Source organism: Coloeus monedula (genome assembly GCF_965178545.1).
Source record: "Coloeus monedula genome assembly, chromosome: 5".
Lineage (NCBI taxonomy): Eukaryota > Metazoa > Chordata > Aves > Passeriformes > Corvidae > Coloeus > Coloeus monedula.
This window is the reverse complement of record NC_138785.1, coordinates 42,890,399-42,916,931: the sequence shown is the minus strand read 5'-3', so window position 1 is coordinate 42,916,931 and position 26,533 is coordinate 42,890,399. Positions and strand designations below refer to the sequence as shown.

At 42.0% G+C, this 26,533-nt stretch overlaps 2 protein-coding genes across 3 annotated transcripts; one reads left to right on the top strand and one right to left on the bottom strand.

The window, feature by feature from the left end:
* Positions 1 to 1,208: 1,208 nt before the first annotated feature.
* On the top strand, positions 1,209 to 16,874 carry UFSP2 (UFM1 specific peptidase 2). Of its 2 annotated transcripts, none has more exons than XM_082282388.1 (12): positions 1,209 to 1,237; positions 3,381 to 3,459; positions 5,261 to 5,441; positions 5,524 to 5,590; positions 5,915 to 6,072; positions 6,880 to 7,072; positions 8,538 to 8,684; positions 9,151 to 9,315; positions 10,625 to 10,749; positions 12,351 to 12,427; positions 14,122 to 14,246; positions 15,733 to 16,874. In XM_082282388.1, exons 2-12 carry the CDS (start codon positions 3,396 to 3,398, stop codon positions 15,817 to 15,819), a joined length of 1,389 nt encoding a protein of 462 aa, XP_082138514.1. In that variant the 5' UTR covers positions 1,209 to 1,237; positions 3,381 to 3,395; the 3' UTR covers positions 15,820 to 16,874. The 2 variants fall into 2 exon arrangements, with proteins under 2 accessions (XP_082138514.1, XP_082138515.1); XM_082282389.1 differs by having other exon boundaries at positions 1,210 to 1,310.
* On the bottom strand, positions 16,459 to 18,965 carry ANKRD37 (ankyrin repeat domain 37). Its single transcript, XM_082282390.1, has 5 exons — positions 18,851 to 18,965; positions 18,368 to 18,520; positions 17,590 to 17,681; positions 16,883 to 17,112; positions 16,459 to 16,596 (listed from the first exon to the last, which is right to left on the bottom strand). Exons 1-5 carry the CDS (start codon positions 18,875 to 18,877, stop codon positions 16,583 to 16,585), a joined length of 516 nt encoding a protein of 171 aa, XP_082138516.1. The 5' UTR covers positions 18,878 to 18,965; the 3' UTR covers positions 16,459 to 16,582.
* Positions 18,966 to 26,533: the final 7,568 nt, after the last annotated feature.

Below are 26,533 nucleotides of genomic sequence, written 5' to 3'. Positions count from 1 at the left end.
TTTTACCCTTCTGATTCTCTCCCTGATCCTGCTGGTGGGGGAGTGAACAAGTGGCTGTGTGGGGCTTGCCTGCTGCCTGGATGAAACCACCACAATTTCCAGCAGAAAATTTTGAGAGATGAGCATCACACATCAGCCCTGTCTGGCATGTGGATGCAGAGCACAAAAGCTGCAGCAGCACAGCAGTGGAAACACACTGAATTGAATAGATTTTATACATTCGATTATAAAAAGCAATATGCTGGAACATTGTGTACGATGGAAGGGTGAGCCATATTATACTTGTGCTCAGCACGTGGAACAGACAGTATGTGCGGGCTTTAAAAAGCTCAAATTTTTTTGGTTGTTCTGGAGGGTTTTTTTGCAACGTGTGGAGGTTCACATTGTGTGAAATGCATCATCACTTCATCAGGCAACCTCAGCGCTGTTCTTCGACTGTTGGGACATCTCGCCATCAGGTAAGGAACCAAAGGGCAGGCGACAAGAAACAACCAGAGATGACCGAAAACTGACCCTTGGAAACCACTTTACGCGCTGTTATGAAGCTAGTTAGCATTTGTTTGTGCGGATAGAAATAATTTATTAGAAATAAACAGACCTGCAGTTAAATTCTGTATCTTAATGCACAGAGCATTGATCAGGGGGTTAATGAGGACGACTTTGGACCTCAGCATCTCAGTGTTCCTGAGGACGGAGGACGTAAACGAGCCTAGCCTGGAAGGAGCAGTAACGTGAGGCAGCAGCCGGACAAGCGGGATTCCAGAGCGTCTCCCAATGGATTTGCAGAAATCATGAGGACATAATACCACCGTCTGGCTGGGCTGAGCGCAGCCATGGCTGCCTAAGAGAGAACGGTCAGCCCCACGCACTCCCTGCAGCGCGCCGGCAAGCGGGCAGGGCAGGGCAGGGCAGGGCAGGGCAGGGCAGGGCAGGGCAGGGCAGGGCAGGGCACGGCAGGGCAGGGCACGGCAGGGCAGGGCAGGGCAGGGCAGGGCACGGCAGGGCACGGCAGGGCACGGCAGGGGGGTGAGTCCGGGAGGAACGCCGCGACACTCGGCCCCGCCATCCCGGCCGCACGGGAAGCAGTGGGGCCCGGGGCCGTGGCACGGCGGCTGCGCGGCCGGAGGAGGCGGGGCCCGCCGGCACCACGGGCCGCTCCCCCCCCGGCCCGGCGGCAGCGCGCCTGCGCCGAGAGGATGCGGCCGGGCCCGGCCCCGCGGCGGCGCTGACGGACGTGGTGAGTCCGCCCCTCCCCTGCCCGGCCCCCCTCTCCTCATCCCCGGGAAATGGATGGATGGGTGGAAGCCTAGGTAGGTGAGTGGCTGTCCTACCTAGCGGGGAGGGGAGTGTACCCGTACGGGCTGAGCTAGCGGCGGGGCGGGCTGGGGGCTGGTGTCCCCGCTGCCGGCTGGGAGCTCGGCGGTCGCGTCTGGGCCTCCAGCTCCGGGGGTACCTCGGGGGGGAGATGCGGAGGCCCGTCGGTCCCCTTTCTGCAGGGCCCAGGTTGTGTCACACGAGGGGCAGTGGCCCCTCCCGCACTGACGCCTTCCTATACCCCCTGCCATTCTCCTTCTCCCTTGGGGGACTGAGCTTGCCTGCCCTTAGTCAGGGATTTGTTGGAAAGCGGTCATCATAGTGGTGCGAGGCGCTTCTCGGTGGTGCCAAGCAATAGGACAAGAGGCAACGGGCAGAACCTGATGCCCAGGCAGTTCCACCTGAATGTGAGAAAGAGCTTCTTTACTGTGCAGTGACCCAGCACTGGAACAGATTGTCCAGAGAGGCTGTGGAGTCTCCCTCACTGGAGATATTCAAGAACGAACTGGACACAATCCTATGCCATGTACTGTAGGATGACCCTGCTTGAGCAGGGGACTTGGAACAGATGACCTTAACACCAAGATTGTGGGTTTGATCCCCAGTATGGACCATTCATTTAAGAGTAGGGCTCATCATCCTTGTGGTTCCCTTCCAACTCAGAAGATTCTGTGGTTCTGTGACCCACTGTGGTCCCTTCCAGCTTCACCCATTCTGTGATGTCCATGATGAGCCACTGTCAAAAGTGGCTTCTTTTGCAGAGCTCTTCTTATTATTCATGAACATTATTCTTGTGTAGTAATAATTCAAATAAAAAACATCTTTCACATCAACCCAGGCAAACATTTTTTCACATTCTGGCTGGCACTTTTGTGGGTCCCACCCTCCAAGACCCTATTAATGCAGATAAGCTGGTTATCTAAAATACTTCATGGTTGTGCTTCAGAAACCAAACTGCTTCTTGGGACTCCAGAGTCACTGAAACCTGAAAATCCTTCACCAGCGGATAAACTGTAGTAGATGATTATATTTTCAAGGCCTGCATATTTTGCGTATTTCTCTTTAGAATGCTTTTAATGGAAAGAAAATTAGTCCTATGTTTTGAGGTTTTTATTTCATGAGTAGCAATAGCATTGCACTTTGTAACCAACTGGTTGTGCAATAAGTCTTTCCAAAGGGTCCTAGGATAATTATTTTTACAGGTGCTTGGTGGTGTTTTGGAGCAGCTAAAGCTGTTAACCATTCTTTCTGTGGACTGTTAGACTGAGCAGTACCTACACTCATCTGTCACCTTTTGTTCCTCTCTGTACTGCCACAGCTGTTTTTGTCTGGTACATTGAACTTTACTAGGGATTGATCTGTCTGAAAAAGCCCTCTCTAAATAGAAGGGTGTTTTTCCATCTGCATGAGTTCTCTGGTGAAGTTCAAATGTCTGCAGTGAGCAGTTGTGGGGACACAGAGCAGGGGCTTCAGAAGGGGGAAGAAACAGCTGGATGGTATCTACGGTGGCATAAGTAGCTCTCCTGTAAAGTGTGAAACTCAGCCTTAGTTCTAGAGGTTGTGTATGTCACCCCCACCCCCTTTTCTTTTTGTCATTGCCCTGAAACTGTGATTTCCTAACTAATGAATGCATACTTACAGATGTGCCTAGTTACCTTTCTATTTGGTTCTGTCCTTGCTTTACTTGAGCTGGAAGAGTATTTTATATATACATATATATATATATATGTAAGAACTTATATTATGGGAAACATGATATTTGGATTGAAACAATGAGAAACAATGACATTTTACCTAAAGTGTTTCTGTGTGGTAGAAGTATAAAATTATTGCATTTTTATCTAGGTAGGAAATGTGTTCTAAGGTGTAATTGAGGTGCTGATTGCAGTGACTGTGCACTGCTGCACCACTCACTTCCCTGTTTACTCACTGGCCTTCTGTAACCTTAACAGCTGCAGTAATTGCTGGTGTGCTTGCACACTGTGGTATAACAGTAGTCAGCTGTGGCTTGAGAAAAGGCATGTGGAAATGGCTGTTCATTTTCGTTGCTTCTTTTTTCTCCTTAGGTAATTCTAGAAGCTATGGATATACTCTTCAGAATAAGAGGAGGCTTGGATCTTGCATTTCAGCTTGGAACTACTGATGGTGTGTCTATAAGACTAATAGATTTCCTAATACTTATATAAACTTTTATTAAGAAACTATTTATTATATTTTTTTTCTTAGCATTTCACCAGGGTTAAGTGCTTCTTCAGAAACCTGTAATGATTAAGTGCAAAATGTTATTCTTTATCTCCATAAATTTTCCGAGTTTTTTTCCATCTTATGTTTTTTGTTTTAATTTGAAATAAACTTTACATTGACATTTTAAACTAATTTCCTTTGCATATACTTCTTACTTATGGATGTGTTATTGGGACCACTTTTCAGCTTGAAGCCAAAGGTGACCCTGAAATTTTAAGCAAACTTAAAACTTTAAGCCAATGAATTTGTTTATAACAGGACTGTATTAATAATACAATTTTGAGACTGTGGTCCAATCTTTCTAGAGAAACAGAGGAGAGGAACAAGCTAACTAGTCACTCTACTGAATTTAGGGATTGTCTACTGCAATTCCATGTGATAGCAAGGGACTAGTCCATATGGCATTAAGGGGCTCCTCTGGTCCCACACTGTTACAGTAAGGTGACATTCTCTTCAGAAAGCCTGCTCAGGGCTGTCAGTGGCCATTGAGCTGTTGTAGGGCAGGACGGGGAAGGAGGCTGGTTTTAGCTCCACTCTCAGTCGTTCTGCATTTTAAAAGGACGTGTCTCTAGTAGAAACTCTGAATTCTGTCTAGTGAACCTTGATAAGAAACTTGATCTTATTTGAGCTCGTGATGTGGAGCAGAAGTGTTGAATAGATTGACCTAATCCAAAGCAGCATTTTGTGAGTTGCATCCTCAGAGAAGGGTTACTCATTTGACATTGTGTACAGTGTATTGAATTTTGTAACCACAGTGAAGCAGGCTGATGTTTGAATTGTCCGAGTGCATGGTATTCACACCTCTTTGTGTGTAAATATGGCATACTGTTCCCTTTCAAGGGCAGTGAGGTTTTTCTTTTGGAGCAATTTTCCTTTGACTTTTTTAATAATGTAGTTTTTACAGACTTCTAGTACAAAAGTTATCTAATAGTCACCAAATTTAAGTTAATGCATCAGAGGGATACAGCATGGTCTTTGATAGCTTGTTAGGCTTTTTAAACTTATTGTATTCAAATTAATGGTTTTTAACCTTCACAGTGGGGAAAAAAACGTGGCTAATGTGCCAAAGTTACTCTGTCATATCCTATATTGTCATATCCAGTAATGGTTCAGGTTGTAAGGTCTGGGTTAAATACTTTACAAGAACTGAAAGACAACTGTATATACCAGTAATAAAATTTCAGGCAAACCAGACTGTGGCTTACAGGTTTATGTTGGCCAAAATTTGGTCCTCAGTTGGAATGTAGGCCCTGCTTTTCCAAAGGTTTCTCTGGTTTTGGTTTGTATTTCTGAACAATGATCCAAAGTCAAAAACATGTGACTCAGATTGAATCTTTCCAGGATTTTTTCAAAAGCCTAAATATATGTAAAAGTCTGTACATAGAAGTTTGTTTGCAGCTGTAGGCTTGGTTAAGAGTTATTAGATGTGGTAAGTGACTGCAGAGTAGGTTATTCTGTAAATTTGACAGCATGTGAGAGAAACAGTACACTTTTGTTCAGGGAGGTGTGAATGTGAACATTTGAGACACACCTGCTAAGTGAAATCTTACCTCAGTTTTTGTTTGCCCAGTCATTTTTCTGATCATAACAGCACTTGCATCTTTATTCCAAGTCAAAACAACTTTATTAAATGTACGCCCAGTAGCTATTAAAAAATGGTGAGGGAATTTTCTAGGCTAATTATATCCTTACTGTGTTTCAGAGGCATCAACAAAAAAGGCACTAGGATATGTTTTCAGTGATCTTGAAAACAAACTGTCCTCAGAGGTTCTTGTATTCAGAATTTGCCACAGCCCAGTCTATGTGTGGCCTAACAATGGTATGACCACAGTTCCAGAGCTGACTGATGAGTCTGCATGTAAGGAGATAAGACGATTTATACAGTGAGTATATTTAAAAACTGGGGGGCAGGGTTAAGAGATTAATTTCCTATTATAGAAATTTCTCTTTTTGTTGATAATTCAGATTTGATCAAGATGATGAGACCAAACGAAAGCTTGGCAAAAAAAAGGATAAAAAGTTACAGGATACGGTATGTTTCTCAGCCACTAATAAATTATATAAGACAAATTATTATTTAAACATTTTAAAAGTTACCCTTCCTAGGTTTTTCTGTACACAAATAGGCATTGACATGACTTAAAAGAATGCTTTTAAAGTCATTGAGACTCAACATGAATGCAGAAATCCACCTATGGTAGATCAACACATAGAAGTTTGTCTTTAACATTACCAGCTTTTTTTAAACTCAAGTATTTAATTCCTGAGTTTGCTACCAAATATCTGCAATCTTACTTTTCCCTTCTTGGTGCATGTGTTGTTGGAGATGTACTATTGGTGTCTTTATTCTCTGCAGCAGCAGATCATCAATGTAGACCTCATGTTGGAAATGACATCTTCATTAGCTGCTTTGGCTCCAGTCATTGAAAGGGAAAAGGAGGAACACCACTACATAAATATGACATTGCCAGTTGATGTTGTTGTATCTGTTTCTCCAGAAGAACCGTGGGGAAAGTAAGTGTTATCTTGAACTTGCAATTTTTCAGCTTTATTTCTGCATTTTCTTGAAATAATGAAGTAAAACTATATTATTCATCAGTTTAATGAAAAGTATATAGCATTTTTGTGATGTACTTTTAACTGTGTAAATAATAAAAGCTCATGTAGAGAGCTGTTAACTTTAATAATCTTGAGACATGATCCTTTTGCTGTCTATAAAAAATTCAGTTTATCAATGTCTGGCAGATTTGATAACTCATAACCATTGCTTAGCAAGGAATTGAGAAAGTCAGGAAGATGTTCTAGAAATTCTTGTATGTGAGATGTATAAAACTGAGAGTTGGGGTGTATTTGATGAGTCCTTGTAATCTCAGCCTTACATTAGGGGCTGCAGCTGGGTAGGTACAGATGGAAAACATTTGAGTCTGCCTCTGTATTTTTTCCTTGCATTTTTTCCATAGGTTTTGACTCTGAGTGATACTAACTGGAGTGGATAGAATGCAAAAAAAAAAAAAAAATTAGTCACATATGCAACTTTTATTTATTGGCAAATGCTCATACTGATTGTGTCTCTGATATGAGAGCAGGGTAGCTGCATTTTGGAGGATTGAATCACTAGGAATTGGTTTCTGTGTGCAGACAAGCTTTGAGTAAGGCACGGTTGGGCTCTGCCTTTCCCTGTGGGAGCAGAAGCATTGAAGTAGTGCAGTCATCTGCACTATCAGGTCAGACATGCATTTAGGTATTGTATAACAGCTGTGAGAAAAAATGATTCACCATTGCTGCTCTACTTTTTGAAATATTCTCCCTTGTACTTCACAGGGTACAAAATCTCCTAGTGAAAGCAATTCATGGGCAATTAACTGACATGGAAAGATGTATCATGAAATATGTGAAGGGAACATCAATTGTGGTACCAGAACAATTTCATTTCATGTTACCAGGAAAAAATCACCTTGTAACCATCTCATATCCTACAGGTATTTCAGATGATCAGCTGGAAAGTTACAGAAAGGTAAAGCCAACAAACCGTAACAGAACCTGATCTTTTCTTTTTATTTTTATTTACTATAATTGAAGCAGTGGTAAAGCTTTCCATTTAGTCAATGTAGAATAAATACTAGGATACTGCTATTTTTTATAATTTATTTTTACTATAACCAAAGCATTATACTGAATGTGGAAACTTGATTTATTAGAAGTTATTTTATAGAATATGCCAGATCTCATTTTTGTAAGGGAACAATAGAAACTTTAAAAGTACATAAAAATTGGTTGATAAAGATTCTGTCTAAATTATACTTCCAGTACAGTATTCTTTGAATTTCTCCACTTCTATGGTAGAACATCAGTTTACTTTTGGTGTGTTACTACATTCAGGTTTTAACACACGTCCTGAAAAGGTTAGTATTGGGGGGGATTGTTTTGGTTTTCTTCTTGTGGTTTTGTGGGGTTTTTGTCTGTTTGTTTGGAGGGGGCTGCTTTTTGTAGCTCACAGCTGACCAGGCTTAGCTAGTTTATGGCTTATTTTTGCCTTGTGGGTGGCACACCTAGAAAAGAGAATATGGATAAGGTGGAAAAATAATTGAGATGCAGCAGTCCTTTCAGGTTGAGGCTGATACCAGTCCAGGTCACACAGTTTCATGTATTGAGAGCAGGAAAAGAATATTCTTCAGCTTAAAGGTGTAGAAGCTGTGGGGACTTTTACATTTTCTTCTTCTGTGTGAAGCATTACATGGCGTGTAAAACCCAATCTAGCCTTGTGTTTGCAGAGGCCTCAGGCACTGGTGGCACTGTTTGTGTTTCCTGCTCTCTGTCTGCTGTTCACTGTTAGCCACTGATGGGAAGTGTCAGTGCAGATCCTGTAGCTGGGTTCAGTGCTGGGTCATCTGCCTAACATGTATTACCCACGTTACACACATTATGCTAGATGATCTCATCATTCCTTTCATTTTTAAGCTCTGTGAAATAAGACAGTGTATCTCTTTAAATGTGGCTGCTGTGTGACAAACAGCTTAAGAAATTTAAAAATAGACAGAATCTGTTTGAACTATAAGCCCAATATCTTTACTTTGTCTCAGTATGTGTTCCAATATCAGTTAAGATTATAATTTGGTGTGTGTATCTACGTTACTGTGTTGATAAAACTGTAATCCTTTTCTATGATGGTGTATTTTATCATATTTTCATAACAAACCTGTCACTCATGGTATCTTCAGTGGGGCCCCAGCAGCAGGTGTTATGTAACAGGGCTGCATAAAATAGTGGGCCCTTTAGAAAGGAGGTAAGCCTGCATGAGCTTCCTTGGAGAGGTGAGGTCTAGTAGTAAACATACCTGCTGAATGTTTAATTAAGCGTATTTTAATAATTTGCTAAGCTATGCTGTTAAAATTATGTCTTTATTGCTACTTATAATGTGATCTTTCTTTTAATCCAACATTTGAATTGTGTTTCTTATTTTTATTTGAACTTGCATGTAGGAATTGCATGGGTTATACAATCTGCCTTGTGACAGACCATATTTCAAGAGAGCAAATGCTTATCATTTTCCAGATGAACCATATAAAGATGGATATCTCAGAAATCCACATTTACATCTTAGTTCACCTGGCATGGAGTCTGGTATGGTACGTTTAAATTGAAACATTTTGCAGAAAGTACCTTTTTATTTTAACTGAGAAATTTTTTTATTGAAATAAGTAATTTAGATAGTCAATGATGTGTAGATGAGAAAGTGAAATAATTGGCTTGACCTTTTAAGCAAAAGGGCTCCTCTGCACAAAATGGCATTGCTTTAATTTGCTGTATTTGTCCCAAAGAAACTGGATTTTCTTGGGAAAATAATGTACACATTTTTAGCATATATTCTAAAAGGTTTCTCAGAACCAGGACAAGAAACTAAAACTGTGAACAGAGAAGTTTAGGAGACAAAAACAGGCAGAGTAATCACATATGAATAATGACCCTTCAAATCTTCCCAAGATTTGCAGTCCCCAACTGAAAACTTTACAGTGCAAGTGACAGGTTATATGACTTCTCTGAAAACTGATGCAAGTGTGATCAGATGCTTCTGTGTTCTCTCCTGCTGTGCAGATTTATTTAGTACAAGGTGTGTACAGTTACCACCACTATATGCAGGATCGCATCGATGACAGTGGCTGGGGCTGTGCCTATCGGTCTTTGCAGACAATCTGTTCTTGGTTCAAGCACCAAGGCTACATGGATAGACCTATACCCACACACAAGGAAATTCAACAGGTACAGAATATTTAAGATTATTTTATGCATATTTGTCTAGAAAGGTTTGTGTAGGTTATTTTATAAATGTCAAATTCATACATTTTAGAATTTGGATTTGTGGGACTTTTTTGTCCCTTAACTTGAACTGGTGGTTCTGAATTGTTTATCTGTGTTGGGTGGCATTATCTGTACAAATAAGATACCTTAAAATAGTCTTTTAAATGTTTCCTTGGAGTAATATTCTATTAGAAGCTGTGATACGACATTTTCAGTGGTTTTGTCAAGTGAAAAGAGAACAAAGAACCCAATGTGTCATGCTAAAATCAGTTTTAAAACTGGCTGTCATATTAAGTGACAGCTGGATTACTTCCCAGATGCTACACATGAATTTACTGACACCTTTTGCAGCTTTGCCATTGACAGTAGTGCGCTTTTCCTGATTTTTGAACTCTTCTTCACTTCTTTTTCTGTTTTGAATTCAAATGCATACTTGAATATGTTCATTTCTGTTAACAGCACTGAAGTTAAACTGTAGGCTTGTAGCTAATACCCATACTTGGGTATGCCTATCAAGGAATACTGCAGTTACCTTCAGTCTTCTAAATGTAATTCTTTGTGTTACATTTATTTACTGAACATTTTCAGTAAAATTTAATTCGTTACATTAAAAAAAATTTATCATATGTAGCAGGGATGTGAACACTAAAGATAAAACTGCATTACCTGAACATTTCTCAATCCGCACCCGAATGCTATTGAAGTCTGTGCACTCCTGTAGTACTTTTAGGCATCTAAAAGAGGGCAGTAGCCTACAGGAGACCTTATGGGCTTTGTGTCCTGAGCAGAAAAGGCCCCTCTCAAGTGCTGCATGTAACATACAAGTCTCAGAATGAAAAAGAGTTTAAAATAAACCATAACCTTTGACATGTGTCAGTGGCCTCTTCCTCAGAGCACTGTTTTATGGATCCTTTCCTGAGTGCTTTGAATAGAAATCCAAGCTTATCAGTCTATGAAGTGGCTTCTGCAGTGTACAAATGACACTCTCCATTATTAAACAGTTCAGTGGTCACCCTCCCAGCCTGAAGTCTGCCTGTGGACCTGGGGTTATAGTCTCTGCTCATGGACACAGTTCTGCATTACTGCTCAAAGGGGCATTTCCAAAGCATAACCACAGTGATGAATTCAACATTCATTGGTCTGCTTTTGACCATCTAGGTTCAAAACACATGCCCATATATGTAAACCAACTTTTTTCACAAAAAGTGGTGGAATTCCCTACTATATGTTGTTGATACTTGGGTTTCTTCCTCATTATGATGTTGCAAAGGCACTGGTTGATGCTGGAGACAAGCCTGCGGCATTTGTTGGGTCACGGCAATGGATTGGTTCAATTGAGGTACAGCTTGTTTTGAATCAGCTTTTTGGAATAACATCCAAAATATTATTTGTCAGGTAAGAATCACTACCTGTTTAGTAGCTTGGTAATTGCTAAAAAGACTGAATGCCTTAAAATGCAAATCATGATTACAGTACATGGGAGAAGAGGGATAATTAAAGAGATAATAAGTCTTTTAAGAATTCCTTGCTTATAAAGCCTGTATTCCACCTTTAGTTGTGCTAAGTGCTTACAGATGAAGGTGGTGTTAAATTTCTTGGGAGATTGGAGTTCCAGTTTCCAGTTGCTATAAAGTGCTTAATAATATGCAAATTGCCCAGTTTTATAAAGCAATGGTCTAATGCTTCCACAAGAAATGTGGCTCCCATTAGGTGTGCTCCATCTATAAATTGCTTAATGATATGCAAACTGATTTGGAATTCAGCCTTTTCCTTTGAACCACAAACACAATTTTTGATGCAGGCACACAGTCTGATGACCACAGAGAACTGAATGCGCACTGACAAATAACTTATTGCTGCAGCCACAGACCTAGCTTGTGAGTTTAGGATTGAGGCAAATTGTTGAGAAGTCTGGAAAATAATGTTCTCCTTTTTGTGTTTGTGTGGCAGATAAAGCAAGGAATTTGTTTCCATTCTGACAATCTGATGCTCTCATACACAGTGAAGGACCCTATGAAGATATTTGGGACAAAAAGAATAATCTTTAGCATTTATGAAAAGAAAAATCACCATATTTTTATCATTTAGGCACCACTAAGCTAGTACTAAGCAGACTAACAAATCCTTACACATGTGATAAATACAATCGTGAAATTAAGAGCATATACTAACAGTGTGTATGAAAATAAAGTCAAAATACTTCTCATGTGTTAAGTTTATTTAGAGTAAAATCACAGTGTAGATATTTTAAAAGAGCATGGTGATGGGGATCCTTAATGTTATGAAAATCGTTCAGGTCTTCAATATTTTAATAATTTTTTTTGTTCCAGAGCTTTTACTGGCAGATCATCCACCTGTTATTTATAGCAGCGGGGGCAGGCCCTGCCAGTAGGAAGATTTTCATTCCTGCATATGAACTGGGTAGAATTGTTCATAGTGCTGCTACAAGGGAGCACCAGTTTTTTTCAGTGTTATGAAAAACCAACATCAGTACCACGCTGGGAAGAAGAAACAATCATGCAGCTTTTTCAGCTGGTCACTGGCAGTGGATGGCATTTTTGCCTTGGGCTTATTTGCAGCTAACATCTCTAATTCCTTATGGAAATAAGACATCACAGCTGCACTAGCAACACCGGTACTGGAACCATTATCATAAATGCACCGTTTCCCAGAGTTCCAGTTTTGTATTCTGTCTGCATTTAATCCATTCTCTCTGCTTGGGAAGTGGGCACACAGACTTTCATTGGGTTTTAAAAAGATTAGCCACTATATAAAGAAATATAAAGACAAAATAGTAAAAATGTCTGTATTAATTTCCTTACCTAGCTACTAGACCTTGTGTTAGAAAACGTTTTTCAGATTGTCTCAGGAAGTTTACGAAGGAATAATCCAAGTGACTTTCTAATCAGTTGTCTATGCAGTGAACAAGTCTAATGAATAATTAGAGAAGTGAGCCTAGTGAGAATGACAAATCTATTATTGTTCTTCTTACCTAGCCAGGGTTCTGAACTAGCACTGCAGGGAAGAGAGCTTGCTAATCATTTCAAGACTGAGGGAACTCCAATTATGATTGGTAAGTGCTTGAGAGTTGAAGAATGCTAATGAAAGTGCATGGCCTCCCTGTGCTGAGTTTCATTTAAATTAGAACCCATTTAATTTACTGTTCAAGAGTTAATCAAAACTGTAGATGAACTAAAAATTACAGTATTCCCAAGGTAGCTTTGAAAATTACACAATTTAGTTTGGCTGGTATCTTTTTATTCAGTATTTCTTTCAAACTCAGTATTAAACATGGTAACAAAAGTCAGTCTAAATGGTGTTTTCATAAATTGCTATTAAGTCAGAACATTCTCTGCTTGAGCAGAAGTTCGTAGAGTTCCCCAGAACTTCCTCTCAGAGAACAGTACTGTTTTTCTGGCTTGGAAGAGAAGGGTATTATCCAAATTTGATTTAAGACCAGTTTTAATAATCTGAAATATTGGTAAGAGAAGAAGTTCCATTTGTAAGAATACTGTGACATTAACTGAACTATTTCCATGCTGTGTTTTAGGAAATTAGTAATACTGATATTATTATTTTCAACTTTAATAACATTAATTTTAGCAATTTTTGCAATCTGTATTTGGCATTACATAATACAGTGTAAGTTTCTCAAAATATAGGTGCCAGAAGTCCAGACTTTGGTATGGTGGTGGTTTAGATCAGATATTAGGAAGAAATGTCTCCCTGTGAGGGTGGTGAGACACCAGAACAGGCTGCCCAGAGAAGCTCTGGGTGCCCCAAGGCCACGGGAGTGGCCCAAGGCTCAAGGCCAGGTTGAATGGAGCTTTGAGCAACCTGGTCTAGTGGGAGGTGACCTGCCCATGGCAGGGGTGTTGGAAGTAGGTGATGCTTAAGGTCCCTTACAACCCAAACCAATCCATGAGTCAATTAAATATTCTTGGCCTTTCAGCAGTCTTTTTGTCTGAATTTAAAGAATGTAGAATCCTATATTGAAAAATCTTTTAGTCTATAACTTATCCATCCCTGTAATGCTCTCTTGTAGATTGCTTTAATTTTGTTGTTGTTGGAGAGTTGAAGATTGGCTTTTTGAGGGTGCGTTTTGGGGATTGCTTTTGCTTGTATTCTTCCAGGGATTTTGTAATCCCTACCTGCTGTGTGGAGCTATTACTACAATATTGCAGGGACACAAAGTATTGCATGTTGTCTGAAAGAAACATGCAAGAGTTGACCTGTGCCCATCTCATCAAAATATCCCCTTTTCCTGTTTGCAGGCTGGAAATCAGAATTTACTATTCTGCCCCTGATATTCATTGATGTAACTGATGTAACTTTGTAGAAAACAGCAGATAAACCTTACCCAGAAATCCTGATTTCTGTTCTAATTTCAGTCTTTCTACCACCAGGAAATTTTACAGGTTTCTTTTCTACAGTTAGGTTTCTTTAAAGAAAAAGTGCAAAAGAGATGTTTGAAATATTCTTGACTTCATCTCGTGGAAGTGTTGAGGATTTAACCTGCCTTGCTTGGAAGAAATTTGGAAAATAAATTCTCTACTTATTTTAGTTACTACAACTAATCTTTCTTAGATGTAGTAAAGATATGTTGTTTAATAATGTGAAGAATCTTATGTCAGACACTTTCAGAATTATCTTGATAACCAAGTTAATATGTTAATAGAAGGTTTTGATGTACTTTTATTTAACCCTTGTACATTAAGTCAATCTCAGCGAAAAAAAACTTAGCAATCTGTGTTTCTCCTATTTTAGGTGGAGGTGTTTTGGCTCACACGATATTAGGAGTGGCTTGGAATGAGATTACAGGGCACATAAAATACTTGATTCTAGACCCACATTACACTGGAGGAGAAGATCTGCATGTTATTTTGGAAAAGGTGAGGCTTGATGCGCATATATACACACACATTTATGTATATACATGTATTTTGGCATTAAACAGATAATGTCCAGCCAAATACAAACTGGCCATTCTATGGCTTCTCCATTCCTTATGGAAACAGTGCTGACCCCAGTTAACCTGCATACTACAATATGCTAAATATTGTCAGTTTCTGAAACTTAGTGTCTTTGGAGGAGATGTATCAGATCAGCAAGTACATCAACTTACTATACTATAAAACAGTGTTCTTTATTTTATCTGAATTCACCCATCTCCCCTTTTACCCAGGAGTATATATGATAAATGTCTTTTGTATTTTGAAAAAACAGAAAATTCTGTTCAGGCAGAAGAAGCAGAGAAGGTAATTTATTTTAAATTTTAAAAGTTATTTTAAACATCCAACATTAACTATTCTCAGATCAGACCTTGAACTATGTTCAGAGGGTAGGTACTGAACTGTTTTGAAAATGTGGAGAAACTCTAAAAGGCTCAAGGGTATGTAATGCATTTCCACATTTAAAGCCACCAAAAGGGATGATGCAGCACATTACAAACCAGTAAACATAGTGTCAGAAATGTAAACTCTGAAAGCAGCTAAATCATCCTGTCAGTGCTGGGCAATGAATGTCTTTTCTGTTTCTCATATTAAGTTGCAAATAATAACTTCTATTTAGAATCTTTGATACCCTTGTGTAGGCCTAACAAAAAAAACCCCCAAAAAACCAAAACCAACCAAAAATAAAAACAACAACAAAAAAAAACAAAAACAAGCAAAAAAGCTATTTAAGAAACACTTTGTTGGCCTATAATGGTCAAAGCTTGAAATGAATACAGGAAGAAACAATTTCCAAAGAACATGTAGGACCAAAGGCTGTTACAAATGGTCCAGTGGTCCAGGAGGATAAAGACATGCAGAATCCACTTTCCTCATCAGAAGTGTCTGGGGAGGAACTAAGGTAAACTGTGTGTAGCTCTTTTCTTCAAAAACACCTCCAATAATTGTGTGGTACTCTGCAAACTTAAAAGCTTTGTTAGACTTTCTTTCTCCTGAATCAGGTTGAACAGCACAATTTCTGGTATTAGGAGCTCTGGGGCTGAAATATCAACTATTACCAAAGAAGGCATGGATTCAGAACGAGAAAAGGAAGCTGTGACAATGGTGGTTTCAGAATAACGTTAACCTCTCAGTAGCACCAGAAGGTAGTGGGGAGGTGGGGATAGGGAGGAGATGATACTTTCTAAGAACTAAGCTGGGGAAGGAGGAAGGGGGAGAGTGTCCCTGTAATGTATTTTCCATTTATGTGTTTCCAGGCATGTAGAGAACCTTCTGAAAATTGTCATTGCATTCTGTAGACATTTGAAAATAATTCATACAACTTAGATTAGTATGATTAGTAAAATAAGAATAGATGCAATAGTAGTAGACAGGAAAACCAGAATTCATAGTAGATTTAAAAGCTATCTTGCTTTTCCTTGGACAGGGCTGGTGTGGATGGAAGGGCCCGGACTTTTGGAACAAGGACGCCTATTATAATCTGTGCCTACCTCAACGACCAAAAGCTATTTGAATTCACTCTTACACTGAACGTGCTGAGACAGAATAATAGCTGATCTAGATAAAACTGTCCTGTCATTTATCAAAATAATGCTTTAAGTCAATCAAAACCCAGTTGAAACAGAAATGTTGCTTGAATAACTTAAATTAAGTAACTATTTTTTTTAAATGAAACCTCTAGAAATAAGTTACCTGCTTTGAACTGTATTCCTTACAAATGTAGTTATTAGGCAATGAATACTCTATACTTTTCCATAGGACAACTTTGTGTTTATATAGGATTTTTTCTTCTGCTAAAATGTTTGTAGACTCAATGCCAAATCCTTTCGTTTTATGGAATTCTTTCATGACAAAAGGATGAAGTGTCCTCTGCCTTTCAAATTCCACGTAGCCAGCTGTCTTGTCCATTATCAATCTGTTCAAAGGCCTTGTTTGCTGCTGGTACTCTTGATGATGCATTTTAGGAGTGGGAGAAGAATGGCTATATGCACTGAGTTTTATTGATTTTGCTCTCATATTTACACAGAAAAAAAATGCAAGAGAATTTTTACATGCTCATTTATTTATAGCTGTATGAATACAAGTATTCTAGGGGGGGAAAAAACCTCACAGCATTCTTCTGTAAGAAGTAACAATAAACAAGCTTTCCTCCTTCTCAGAAGGAGACAGTGTCCCAGCACACGCATCTGACTGCTCAGTGCATCATCCAGTCATGGTTCTTCAGACTTCAGATTCCCCTTATTTCATGTTGGGATTACAGCTGTTTCTTCTGGCAGCTAGGAGACAAGATCTGTCATAGAAAGAAACAAAACAAGTCTGTAGCTACTTCATCAGTACATCAGTAAGAGAACCTATGATTTTTATTTCTTCTGTGTTAAAGTAGCCTCTTAAGTGGCATCCCACATGTACTGTCCATTTCCAAGAAGACCCTAACCTTAAATACCAATGCAACTTCATCCTTACTAGCAGGCTTCTAAATCTGACTGCTCTATGTCTAACACACATTTGTTTTACTTAGATGCTAAAAACATTTTTTAGAATATTCTGAATTGTATTAAACCAACACTATTACACACCATCTGATCTTCTCCTCTTCCTGTTTATGGATCTGCTGGTTTCACTTTCTTGTTTCTGTGCAGTTGGATCCTCTCTCTGCAAGCCATGTTTGTCACTTAGCGAGTGTCCAGACTGTCCTCTCAGTTTCATTGCCTGAGTGTGCTGAATTGTCCTGAGGAACTTGGCACATTCCAGAAAGCCATAATCCAGTGCGAGGTCTGCTGCCGTCTGTCCACTGTTGTTGCACAAGCTGAAATACAGAATTAACAATAACCAATTAAACTGGAATAATGAGCAAGCACAGATTAAGTGTTAATTTAGGCAGATGAATAAAAGTAAGTACAGGGAATCAATACCAAGAAGGTTTGTCAAGGATAGCATAGGGCTCGTAGAGGGGGCTGGTATTAAATACAAAAAGGAATAATTATTTTAAAATAAATTTGTCATCAGACTGTTACTGGCTTAGCATATCAGAAAGGCAAGAAGGTGAGATTATGATCAGGAATATTCTCTCAGCAGTTCTTACAGAGGTATATAGCTAAACAATAGCATGTGAGCATGTGGTCTGTGCTCCTTTGGTGTTTATGTCAGTTGTTAATACTATTAGGGCTATAGTCATGCTCTATTTGCAGCCTTAGCACACATGTTCTGAGCAAGTTAAATGTACTGTGTAAAAAGCACATCCTTTGACACTCTTACTGAAGTTACTAAATGTAGCTCAACTTACTCAATTTTAGCATCACCAGCAACAAGGAGAGCAAGACATTCCAAACTCCCAACTTTTGCTGCTTTATGTATCGGGGCTTCTCCAAGGCAATCCTAAAAACGCAATTTAACAATCATTTGAAAGAAGAGGAAGAGGATAAAGCTGTCTTGTCTCCAAAATGACTGTTTATGTATACCAGTCTGTTGTGAGCTGAGAGAGAGATTAAATGAATATAGCTAGTAAAGTGTACTTTGTAACTGCTGTTAAATATCTAGTGTATTCATCACCACAAAGTAGAAGTGTTGTCCCCTGCAGTACTCATTGTTTAACCTTTGCAATTTAAAAGATAACTTACACAGAATACTCTCTACATCGATTAACAGCATCTCTGAGCACCATTCAGGGATTGCTGTGACCAATAGCTTGCTACCAGCTCAGATGTATGAGGAATTAAACTAAGCAACTAGAGTAAGAATCCTTACATTTACTGGAAGTAGGGACAGAATTTTTGGAGGAAAAATACTCAGTTGTGTAAAAGAATTAAGTTGTTTGGACAGCTGCATGCAGCATTTTAATTGTGAAAATTGAATTATACATTGCAAGTGAAATTGCTAATGCAATATAGACAGGACTTCTGGTTCATGCAAGAAGTTACTCTAGAATAAGCAATCCAATATGCATGCAATACAACTGAGTATAAGAAAAACCTCTTTTAGATAAAAAGTATGTAAATAATATTAAATGGATTTACTGACATGCCAGATTAGAAGTGGAAGGAATAAAATGTATGTGTTCTTACCTGTTGGTTCAGATTTGCTCCTGTCTGCAGTTGCCACAGTAGAAAAAAAGCTTCACCACCACAAGCAGCCAAGTGAACTGGAGACTGACCAAAGGTATCTGCAGGTGCGTTCACACCGGTTCCTATCTCAAATAAGTTGCTGAAACTACCAGACTGAAACAAGATATCAAAAGAAAAAAAGAAATGTTACTGCCAGTGTAAGTCACGGCAGGTCTCAGAACACTGCATCACAGCAAAAAACACTCCCCTTGCAAATCACTGGATCTTCATGTTCCTTGAGACTGCCTTTTAATTTTTTTTTTTATAAAAAGAGCAGTGCAAGAAAGACTTTTTTGGCTTTTAATCTCTTAACCAGAAATACCGATCGACAGCGGCAGTGCCCCAACATTAATAGCAGCAGCTCCAGGCAAACTACACCTCATTCACTTCCGCAGCCGTGCTCCCGGTAAGACAGAACCGCAGACAGACCCTGCCAAAGCTCACCTCTGAAGTGCAGTCCAGCATCAGCATCGCTCCCCGTTGCTGAGCGCGGGGCCCTCGGGGTCGGGGCTGGGGGTCCGAGGCGCGGGTCTGTCCGCGGCCGGCTGCGAGCGCCGGGCCCGCAGCCCCGCCCCGCCGGCCGCACGTAGGCGGCGGCAGCCGCCGCCCGCCAGCCATTGGCCGCCCCGGGGGCACCGCGGGGCCGCGGCCGGGCCGGGCCGGGGCCGGGGCGCGGGGCTGGCGGCGGGGGCGGCCATGTGGCGGGGGCCCGCCCGGCACGTCCCGCACACACTCGCAGCCGCGGCAGCGCCCTCCGGAGCCCCGGGCAGCCGGCACCGGCTGCTGCACCGGCCGGGAGCGGGCGTCGCTGGAAGCCCCGGTGCCGCCGTCAGCCGGAGCCACCGAGCCCTGAGCGCGGCCTGGTGTTTGCTCGGTTGTGCTGCTGCTGCCAGGCGCAGCCTCCAAAGTAGTTCTGCCAGCGTACCTTAACGCTGATTTGGGAAGGCTAGACCGAGGCAGACTTGGATCTAGGAAAGAAAACAATAGAGAATTAGATTTTTCCCCAAGAAAAGCTTAAATCAGTAAAAAGAAATCCGTACTATCGTCCTGCCCAAGCTCTACCACTAGGCCAGGGAGACTGGCCAGACGTGCCACGCTGTGAAACGCAGGTCTCACCTCCTTCAGCACAGACATTACAGCAAGTTCATCCCCAGTCTGAGCGGGACTGGAATTGGCAATGGTGGATCTGGGCACAGCCACCTGTTGTTACATCTCTGCTCAAAACACAGTTGCAAATACAGAATTTAGATTGTCACTTAACATGAGCTTGAAGTATCCTAGAGAGGGTGAGTGCCCAAGGTGCACAATTCTGTTCCCTTAGCACTGTGGTATTTCTTTCTGTGTCAAATGCCTTCGTTTGTTTGTTTGTTATGGAAGTTCCTCATAATCGCTACCGTGACAAAAAAAAAAAAAAAAAAAAAAATTTGAAAGTCACATATTTAAAAAACAAATAATAATGGCATGGTTTTGATAAACAGAGTTAAAGAAACCTAGCAGTGTTCCTTTAGGGTATACATAGTTGTGAAATGAATTCACAAACATGATGAAATTACCTTCTTCTCCTTTGGGAAAGCTAATATAAATAATTTTCGTGGAACACGAGCATATTTTTTAAGGTGCGAAAATCCAGGTAGATAGGCAGTTCAGCAGAACTATTTCTGTAAGTGATAGTTTTCACTTTGCTTTTATATGGAAAAAAATATACTTCTGTAATTACAAAATGTTGGGTTGGGTTTTTTCCCTGAACAGGTAGCCAAGCAAATTAGTTAACAAACAAATAAAATTCCTACACTTCTAACTATGCATTGTTAGGGATGAAATACCTCTGCACAGATGCCAGAAATCCACGGTCATTGTTTATGCAACTATAAAGACAGTTTTGGAAAACACACATATCCAGAATTAGCTTAAGACTAAATAGTTTTGCATTGCCCAAGAGGTTGTGTTTTGTTTGGTTTGGTTTGGTTTTAAGATCTTCCCCCCTACATTACTTAAGCAATTCAGAGGCTTCAAACTGCACCCAAGGAATCCCATCTTTCCAGCCTAGCCACCTATACACAGATTTGCATCCTGCCAGCCAAAACTCTCTTCAAATTCCTGCTATTAATTAGCTCTTGAGCTTCAGGTCACATTCTGCACACCTCATTAGTGCCTGCAAAACTGTTCTGCCTCTGAATAACCGGTACTTGTACTGGCATTAACAGAGTAGCAACAATTCTCATTATTTTGTATGGGGCAGCCCCAAGTCCCAGTTAAGGACAAGGCTTCCTGGGTACAGCTGTTCTGGAACATAGCTTGGCAAAAATTCCTCTGTGCTTTGTATCTCAGATCACACATCTTGCATAGCTATCAACAAAATTAAATTGGAAAAATGGTTCTAATAAATGTGTGTAAGCAGTCAGATAAACCAAGGTGTGCTGGTGAATCTCATACCCTTCTGCCTCAAAAGCAGCCGTGCAGCCCAGTGTTAATTGTCTTAGCTGAAGGGTAATGCTGCTTTCACAGACTGTTCTTCACTGTCTGTTAAATCAAGTAATTAATTGATGATTTTAAAAGTTTATTTTCCTGTATCATCTACAAAAAATGAATCAGTGTTGGGGTCCCTCCCCTGCCGTGCAGCCCTGGCAGAAGGGCCCTGAGGGCACAGGCACGGGGTTTCCCTGCCCCTGCTCAGCCTCGTTCCCATGGGTTGGTTTGTGTTCCCTGCGCGGGCAGAAGGACCCTTGGTCCGGTGACTGGAACAGTTCCTGGGCAGAGCCCCGGCCATGCGGCTGGGGAAATAAACATCTCTGAAACAGCTATCAAGAATCTGTCTGTCCATATATATTTCCTTTCCACGGGACTCCTGGTTTGATATATGCATGTTGCAGTATCCCCACTGCAACATAATGGTGGATAATGCGGGCAGAACGATCCCCGATCCCTAAGTGACTGATTTGTGTGAGTAAACCCTGGAAACTTTGGATTCCTCTTCTTGGTTTTGTTTTGCTATTCCATATCTAAACTATGGAGGAACCGTGGGAAGACTCTTGGCTTTCAGAGCCGCATATGGACATTTATCTCAAACTTAAAATGATTCTTAAACAACGATTTGTAAATTTTAGCTTGATTCAAGCACAAAAAGAACTGAAACACTTCCTGGCATGGTTGTTTAAGAACTTTTTCTATGTTTCTTGGGATTTAATTATTACCAAGGGCTTTTGGAAAACCGTTTGGACACAGTTAATATTGGAGTCAAAATATATGCCGATGGAAGAATATTTTCATGAATATTATTTAATTACCGAGACTGTTGAGCAATGTCAGCTGTGTCCTGGCGAAGGGAAGCCTGGCGCAGGGACCGTGCGGCCCAGGCCACGTGCACCGAGCGCTCTGCGAGCAGCAGCGAGGCAGTTCCCGCGTGCGGGCGGAGCCACGCGAGCCGCAGTGTCGGTGGCGGAGCGAGGCGCGGCGGGAGCGGCGGGACCCGGCGGTGCCCGCCCGGCCCAGCACAGCGCGTGGTGGAGCGAGCCCCGGGAACGCCCGGCCGAGAGGGGCGGCGGTGGAGCGGAGCCGTGCCCAGCCGAGACGCGCGCTGGAGCAGGGCACAGGGGGGTCATCGCTCGGGGGCCCGGCCGAGACGTGGGTGCAGCGCCTGGCAGCGGCAGCGAAGCTGCGACCAGAGGAGGCGACGCGCGGAGAACTGAGCGGCGCAGCCCGGCCCGCGCAGCCCCGAACGCGACCCCGGGAAGAGCGCGCAGGCACGAGCAGCCCCGACAATTCCAACACGGCAGCGACCAAAGGAGAGAGCAAAGACACAGCGAGACAGAAAACAGCAGCCACTCGGAAAAAGGAAAAAATCATAGTAACTAAGATCTTAGGGATAGTAAAATGGTATAATGTTAAGCAAAATTATAGTTTTATAACAAGGTGTGACAACCAGCAAGACATATTCGTGCATAGAACTGCTATTAAAAAGAATAACCCTGAAAAATGCATCCCAAGCTTGGGAGATGGAGAAGTCGTGGAATTCAAAATTATACGAGGTAGAAAAGGGTTACAAGCATTGCAGGTCACTGGGCCTGATGGTGTTCCTGTAAAAGGCAGTATATATGCAAAAAATCGTAGTCATGTTAGACAATATGTCCATTGTAAGCCCCCCCTACAGTCTCCCTTTCCTAATCCCACCTTTCCCTTTTACCCTATGTCCTATTACCCCCAGTGTATTCCTAATCCGTTTTTTTATCCATGGTTTCCCTCACAAAACCATGCTTTTGCGAATTGTTTCCCCAAAAATCCCTTTCCAATGCCGAGTGGGGGATGAAAAGGGGGAGGGAAGAAGTTAAACCCTCTCCTGCCTCACTTTCCCCACAAAGCGTGCTCAGAGAGTTCTGTCTCCCTTCTGTCAGCCCTAAGATGTTCCACAGAATCTGTTTGGACATTTAAAGACTCAGGAGGGTGGCTTGTTTTGTCTTGAAACTGTTCTTGTTATGTTTATCCAGTTGTTTTCATTCTCCTTTTATTAAAATAAAACGGGTGAGGTGTTGGGGTCCCTCCCCCGCCGTGTAGCCCTGGCAGAGGGGCCCTGAGGGCACAGACACGGGGTTTCCCTGCCCCTGCTCAGCCTCGTTCCCATGGGTTGGTTTGTGTTCCCTGCGCGGGCAGAAGGACCCTTGGTGCGGTGACTGGAACAGTTCCTGGGCAGAGCCCCGGCCATGCGGCTGGAGAAATAAACATCTCTGAAACATCTATCAAGAATCTGTCTGTCCATATATATTTCCTTTCCACGGGACTCCTGGTTTGATATATGCATGTTGCAGTATCCCCACTGCAACAAATCAGGATTAATTTTAGGAGTTTCTTGGTACTTAAAGTCACTTGGGACTGCTGGAAAACATCATGTTGAGCCCACAGGTTTAACCACACAAATCTGCAAGCATCACTCTCCCATTTTGATTGTTGCCTCTGTCCCTGTTGCTATAGAAACAGATCACACTGCCAAAAATGGAAGGATGATAATCATCTGGAAAAAAGAAAAAGCTGGGAACACAGATAAAGATTATTTCGAAAGCACTCTCACGCATTTTGGTGTTATTCCCTTTCTATAAGAGAGACAGCCAGAAGCAATCAACGGAAGTGAAAGCAATGCTTTACATTTCAGGAGAAACCTCGAACAGCATTTTCCCTCAATTATCCTTTTAAGTTTTGTAATACCTATATGGGGAAAACAAACTACATTACAACAAACAGTTTCTGATCACTGAAGTGGTGAAATCCCGCCTGCTAGACTGAAGCGTCATGCCCGGTGCCTTTTTCTCTGAATTGCATTCAGAGTTTCTGCTCCTTTTGCCCATAGTCGCGTTCTGCAGAGCATTTTGGGCTCCTGCTTTTAATTTCCGACAGGACCGGCGGTATCAGGGAAGATCCGGTGGGCCCCCAGCCCGCAGCTTGTCCCGTCACCTGTGCACAGTTTGGCACCGGACAACAGCCGGAGGCGGAACAAAGCCCAAACGGAAAGTGCCGTCGGGACATTCCCAGTCTTCCTCCTGCCTTGCCAAAGGCCGTGGGACCCAGGCCCAGCTATGCAGCGGCGCCGGGTGCCGGCGCGGGCTGGGCAGGGCCGCCCTGGGCCGCGGCACAGCGGCAGGGATCGATCCAGGCCCGGCGGCGCGGGGAGCTCGGCACCGGCGGCGGCCGCGGCCGCGCTCCCTTGTGGCCGGACCCGGACCCGGATCCGGACCCGCACAGCCCGGCAGGCTCGGCCCGAGCCGCCCTCGGGCGCGGGGCTGCCGGGAGAGCTCGGCCTGCGGTGCTGGATGGCGCTGCGCAGCGAGCGGCTGCCGCCGGACCCGGCCGTGCCAGGTACCGCTCCCTCCCAGCCCGGCTCCGGCCGGCAGCGCCCCGCTTTGGTTAGGCGCGGGTTTAAGCTCTTCCGCGGCGAACTTCACGCACACAAGGGTCAGGCTGTATTTACTGAACGTTTCCTTCACGCAACTTCTCCGTTTTATAACAGCCTTCTCTTTCGTCTTAGTCTTTTGAGAGTGTATTAAAAAGGGGACACGGCCAGCTTCAGACGTTCCGTGTATTTACAAAGCTGCTGTTCCATCTCCTAAGGGACAAACCCAGACGTGTGTCTGTTTTTAAGCAGAGAACCACTCCCATGTTGCACTGTTGGCAAAAGCAGAGAAGTCGTTGCTGAGGAAAGAGGCAGGTGAAGATTTTCCGGCACCTTTTCTGGATGGACAACGATACTATGAACAGGTTGTGCTTTCCCTCTCTTAAGTAAATATTATAAAGCAGACAATTTTCAACACCTTTTCAGTGAAAAAAGAGACACCTTAAAAAACCTACAAGAGGTGCCCTATGCCTGTTTTTATCCCATTAAAATCACCAGGTGTTCCCCCTAAATAAGCTTTTCCTACACTTTCCCCAATCATCTAGGGAGGTCTTCCACTTCCCTCCCAGGTCTCCTTAGGACCAGATAAGTAAGCAGCAGCCTATCCTTATAGTTAGCTTCCAAGCCAGGTTGGGGTTTTGGGCAGCTGACTGACCAAATACAACACACTTTGTTTTCAGTTACAGTGATCGTGAGCCCTGCCCAATACACAGCTTTCTATCTTTGTTCCCCACCTAAGAACTGGAACTTGTTGAAACGTATTATCTTCAAGATTTCTGTCCCTGCCCACTTTGGCTAAAATTGGTCATCCAAGTCTTTGAAAGTAAATGCTCAGGGAACAGTGCAAGACTGGCTGGCAGGTGAACTTAAACCTCATCTTCCTGTGAAAATTACAACTTAGTTCAGGAAGATAGAAAAGAATGTAGTACAAACACTAAGTCAGGTATTTTCCAGTGTGACATGCATGGATTCAGTACTGTTTACAGTGCAGCAGTGGTACAGTGTAAATCAGTCTCAGGGTTTGCAGCAGGAACAGAATTAACTCACTCAGGCTTTCTCGGCCCTGTCCTTAATGTTTTCATTAATTAATTACCTGAGACTAACTCCATGGAGCAGAATGAACAGACTCCTGCCTTTTTCTTGACAAGCTGGCTTGTATGTCCATGATAGATATTGCTGTACATCCCTAAATTTATTGTTTGAACAGGTTTTAATTTTCAGATTTTTAAATGTATGTCTGTAGTGCCTAAAAATGCATGTGCTCATAGCACTGCACTTTTAGATACTAGAAAAAAAAAACCACTTCCTAATCACAGCCCTATGTCTCCTTCATATAGCACTAAATTCTCAGCAAAGGTGAGATTAAATGTGCCTCCTGTACTTCTTTTTCTGATATTCATGACAGCTACTTGTAAAAAGGAATTGTTTGTTTTTTTTTCCAGAGTTCTTTAAAAATACAATGCCCACACAGTCATAGTGGATAAGCTTCCAAGTCAATTAATAGTTTAGACAATAGCTTGGACAGTATTAACAGGGGCCGATTGGTCATTGTGAGGACATGTGACTGACTGTTGAGCTGTTACTCGGTTCTAAGCTTTTTTTTTAATCAAAACACACAGAAAATTTGAAGTAAAAATGTAGAGAAGAACACTTTAATTTCAATATGGTTTTTACTTAGTGTTTATGTGTAAAAATATTTTAGTTAGGACACCAGGCTCAGTTAACTGTCATATTGCAGTTGTTTAACTGTATTTTTAAGTGTAGTTTCTTCTTTCACTTAATGCAGAAGCAAGTACTCTCTGAGATTCATTCTTAGGAGTGAAAGTATCTCTTGTTGCAGGTGATACCTCCATAAGAAATGTGGGGCAGACAGCTGAGTCCATTAAAGTTTTCAGACATCTGTTTTATTAGTTTTGTGAAACCAATTCTTAGCTGAGATGTAAAAGCAGACTGTTAAACCCTCGAGGTGTAAGAACAGCTGACCTAAGTTAAAGGATGTCAGATAGATGGGGCAGGGCCTCTGAATTACCTCAAACTAAAAAGATGGTGGTTTGGGGGAGGGGAGAAAGTTTGTCAGAATGGCTTTTGTTTACCCAACTTCCTTGTGGTTGTTGACTTACTCCATCTCTGTTTTCTGCCAGTTCTATGGTTGCAATTGTTTGGGTTTTTTTCATGAGAGAAATACGCCAGGTTGGAAAATAGTAAGGGTGTACATATCATAGAGTTATTGTTTGTTTTCTCTTTCCCAGGGG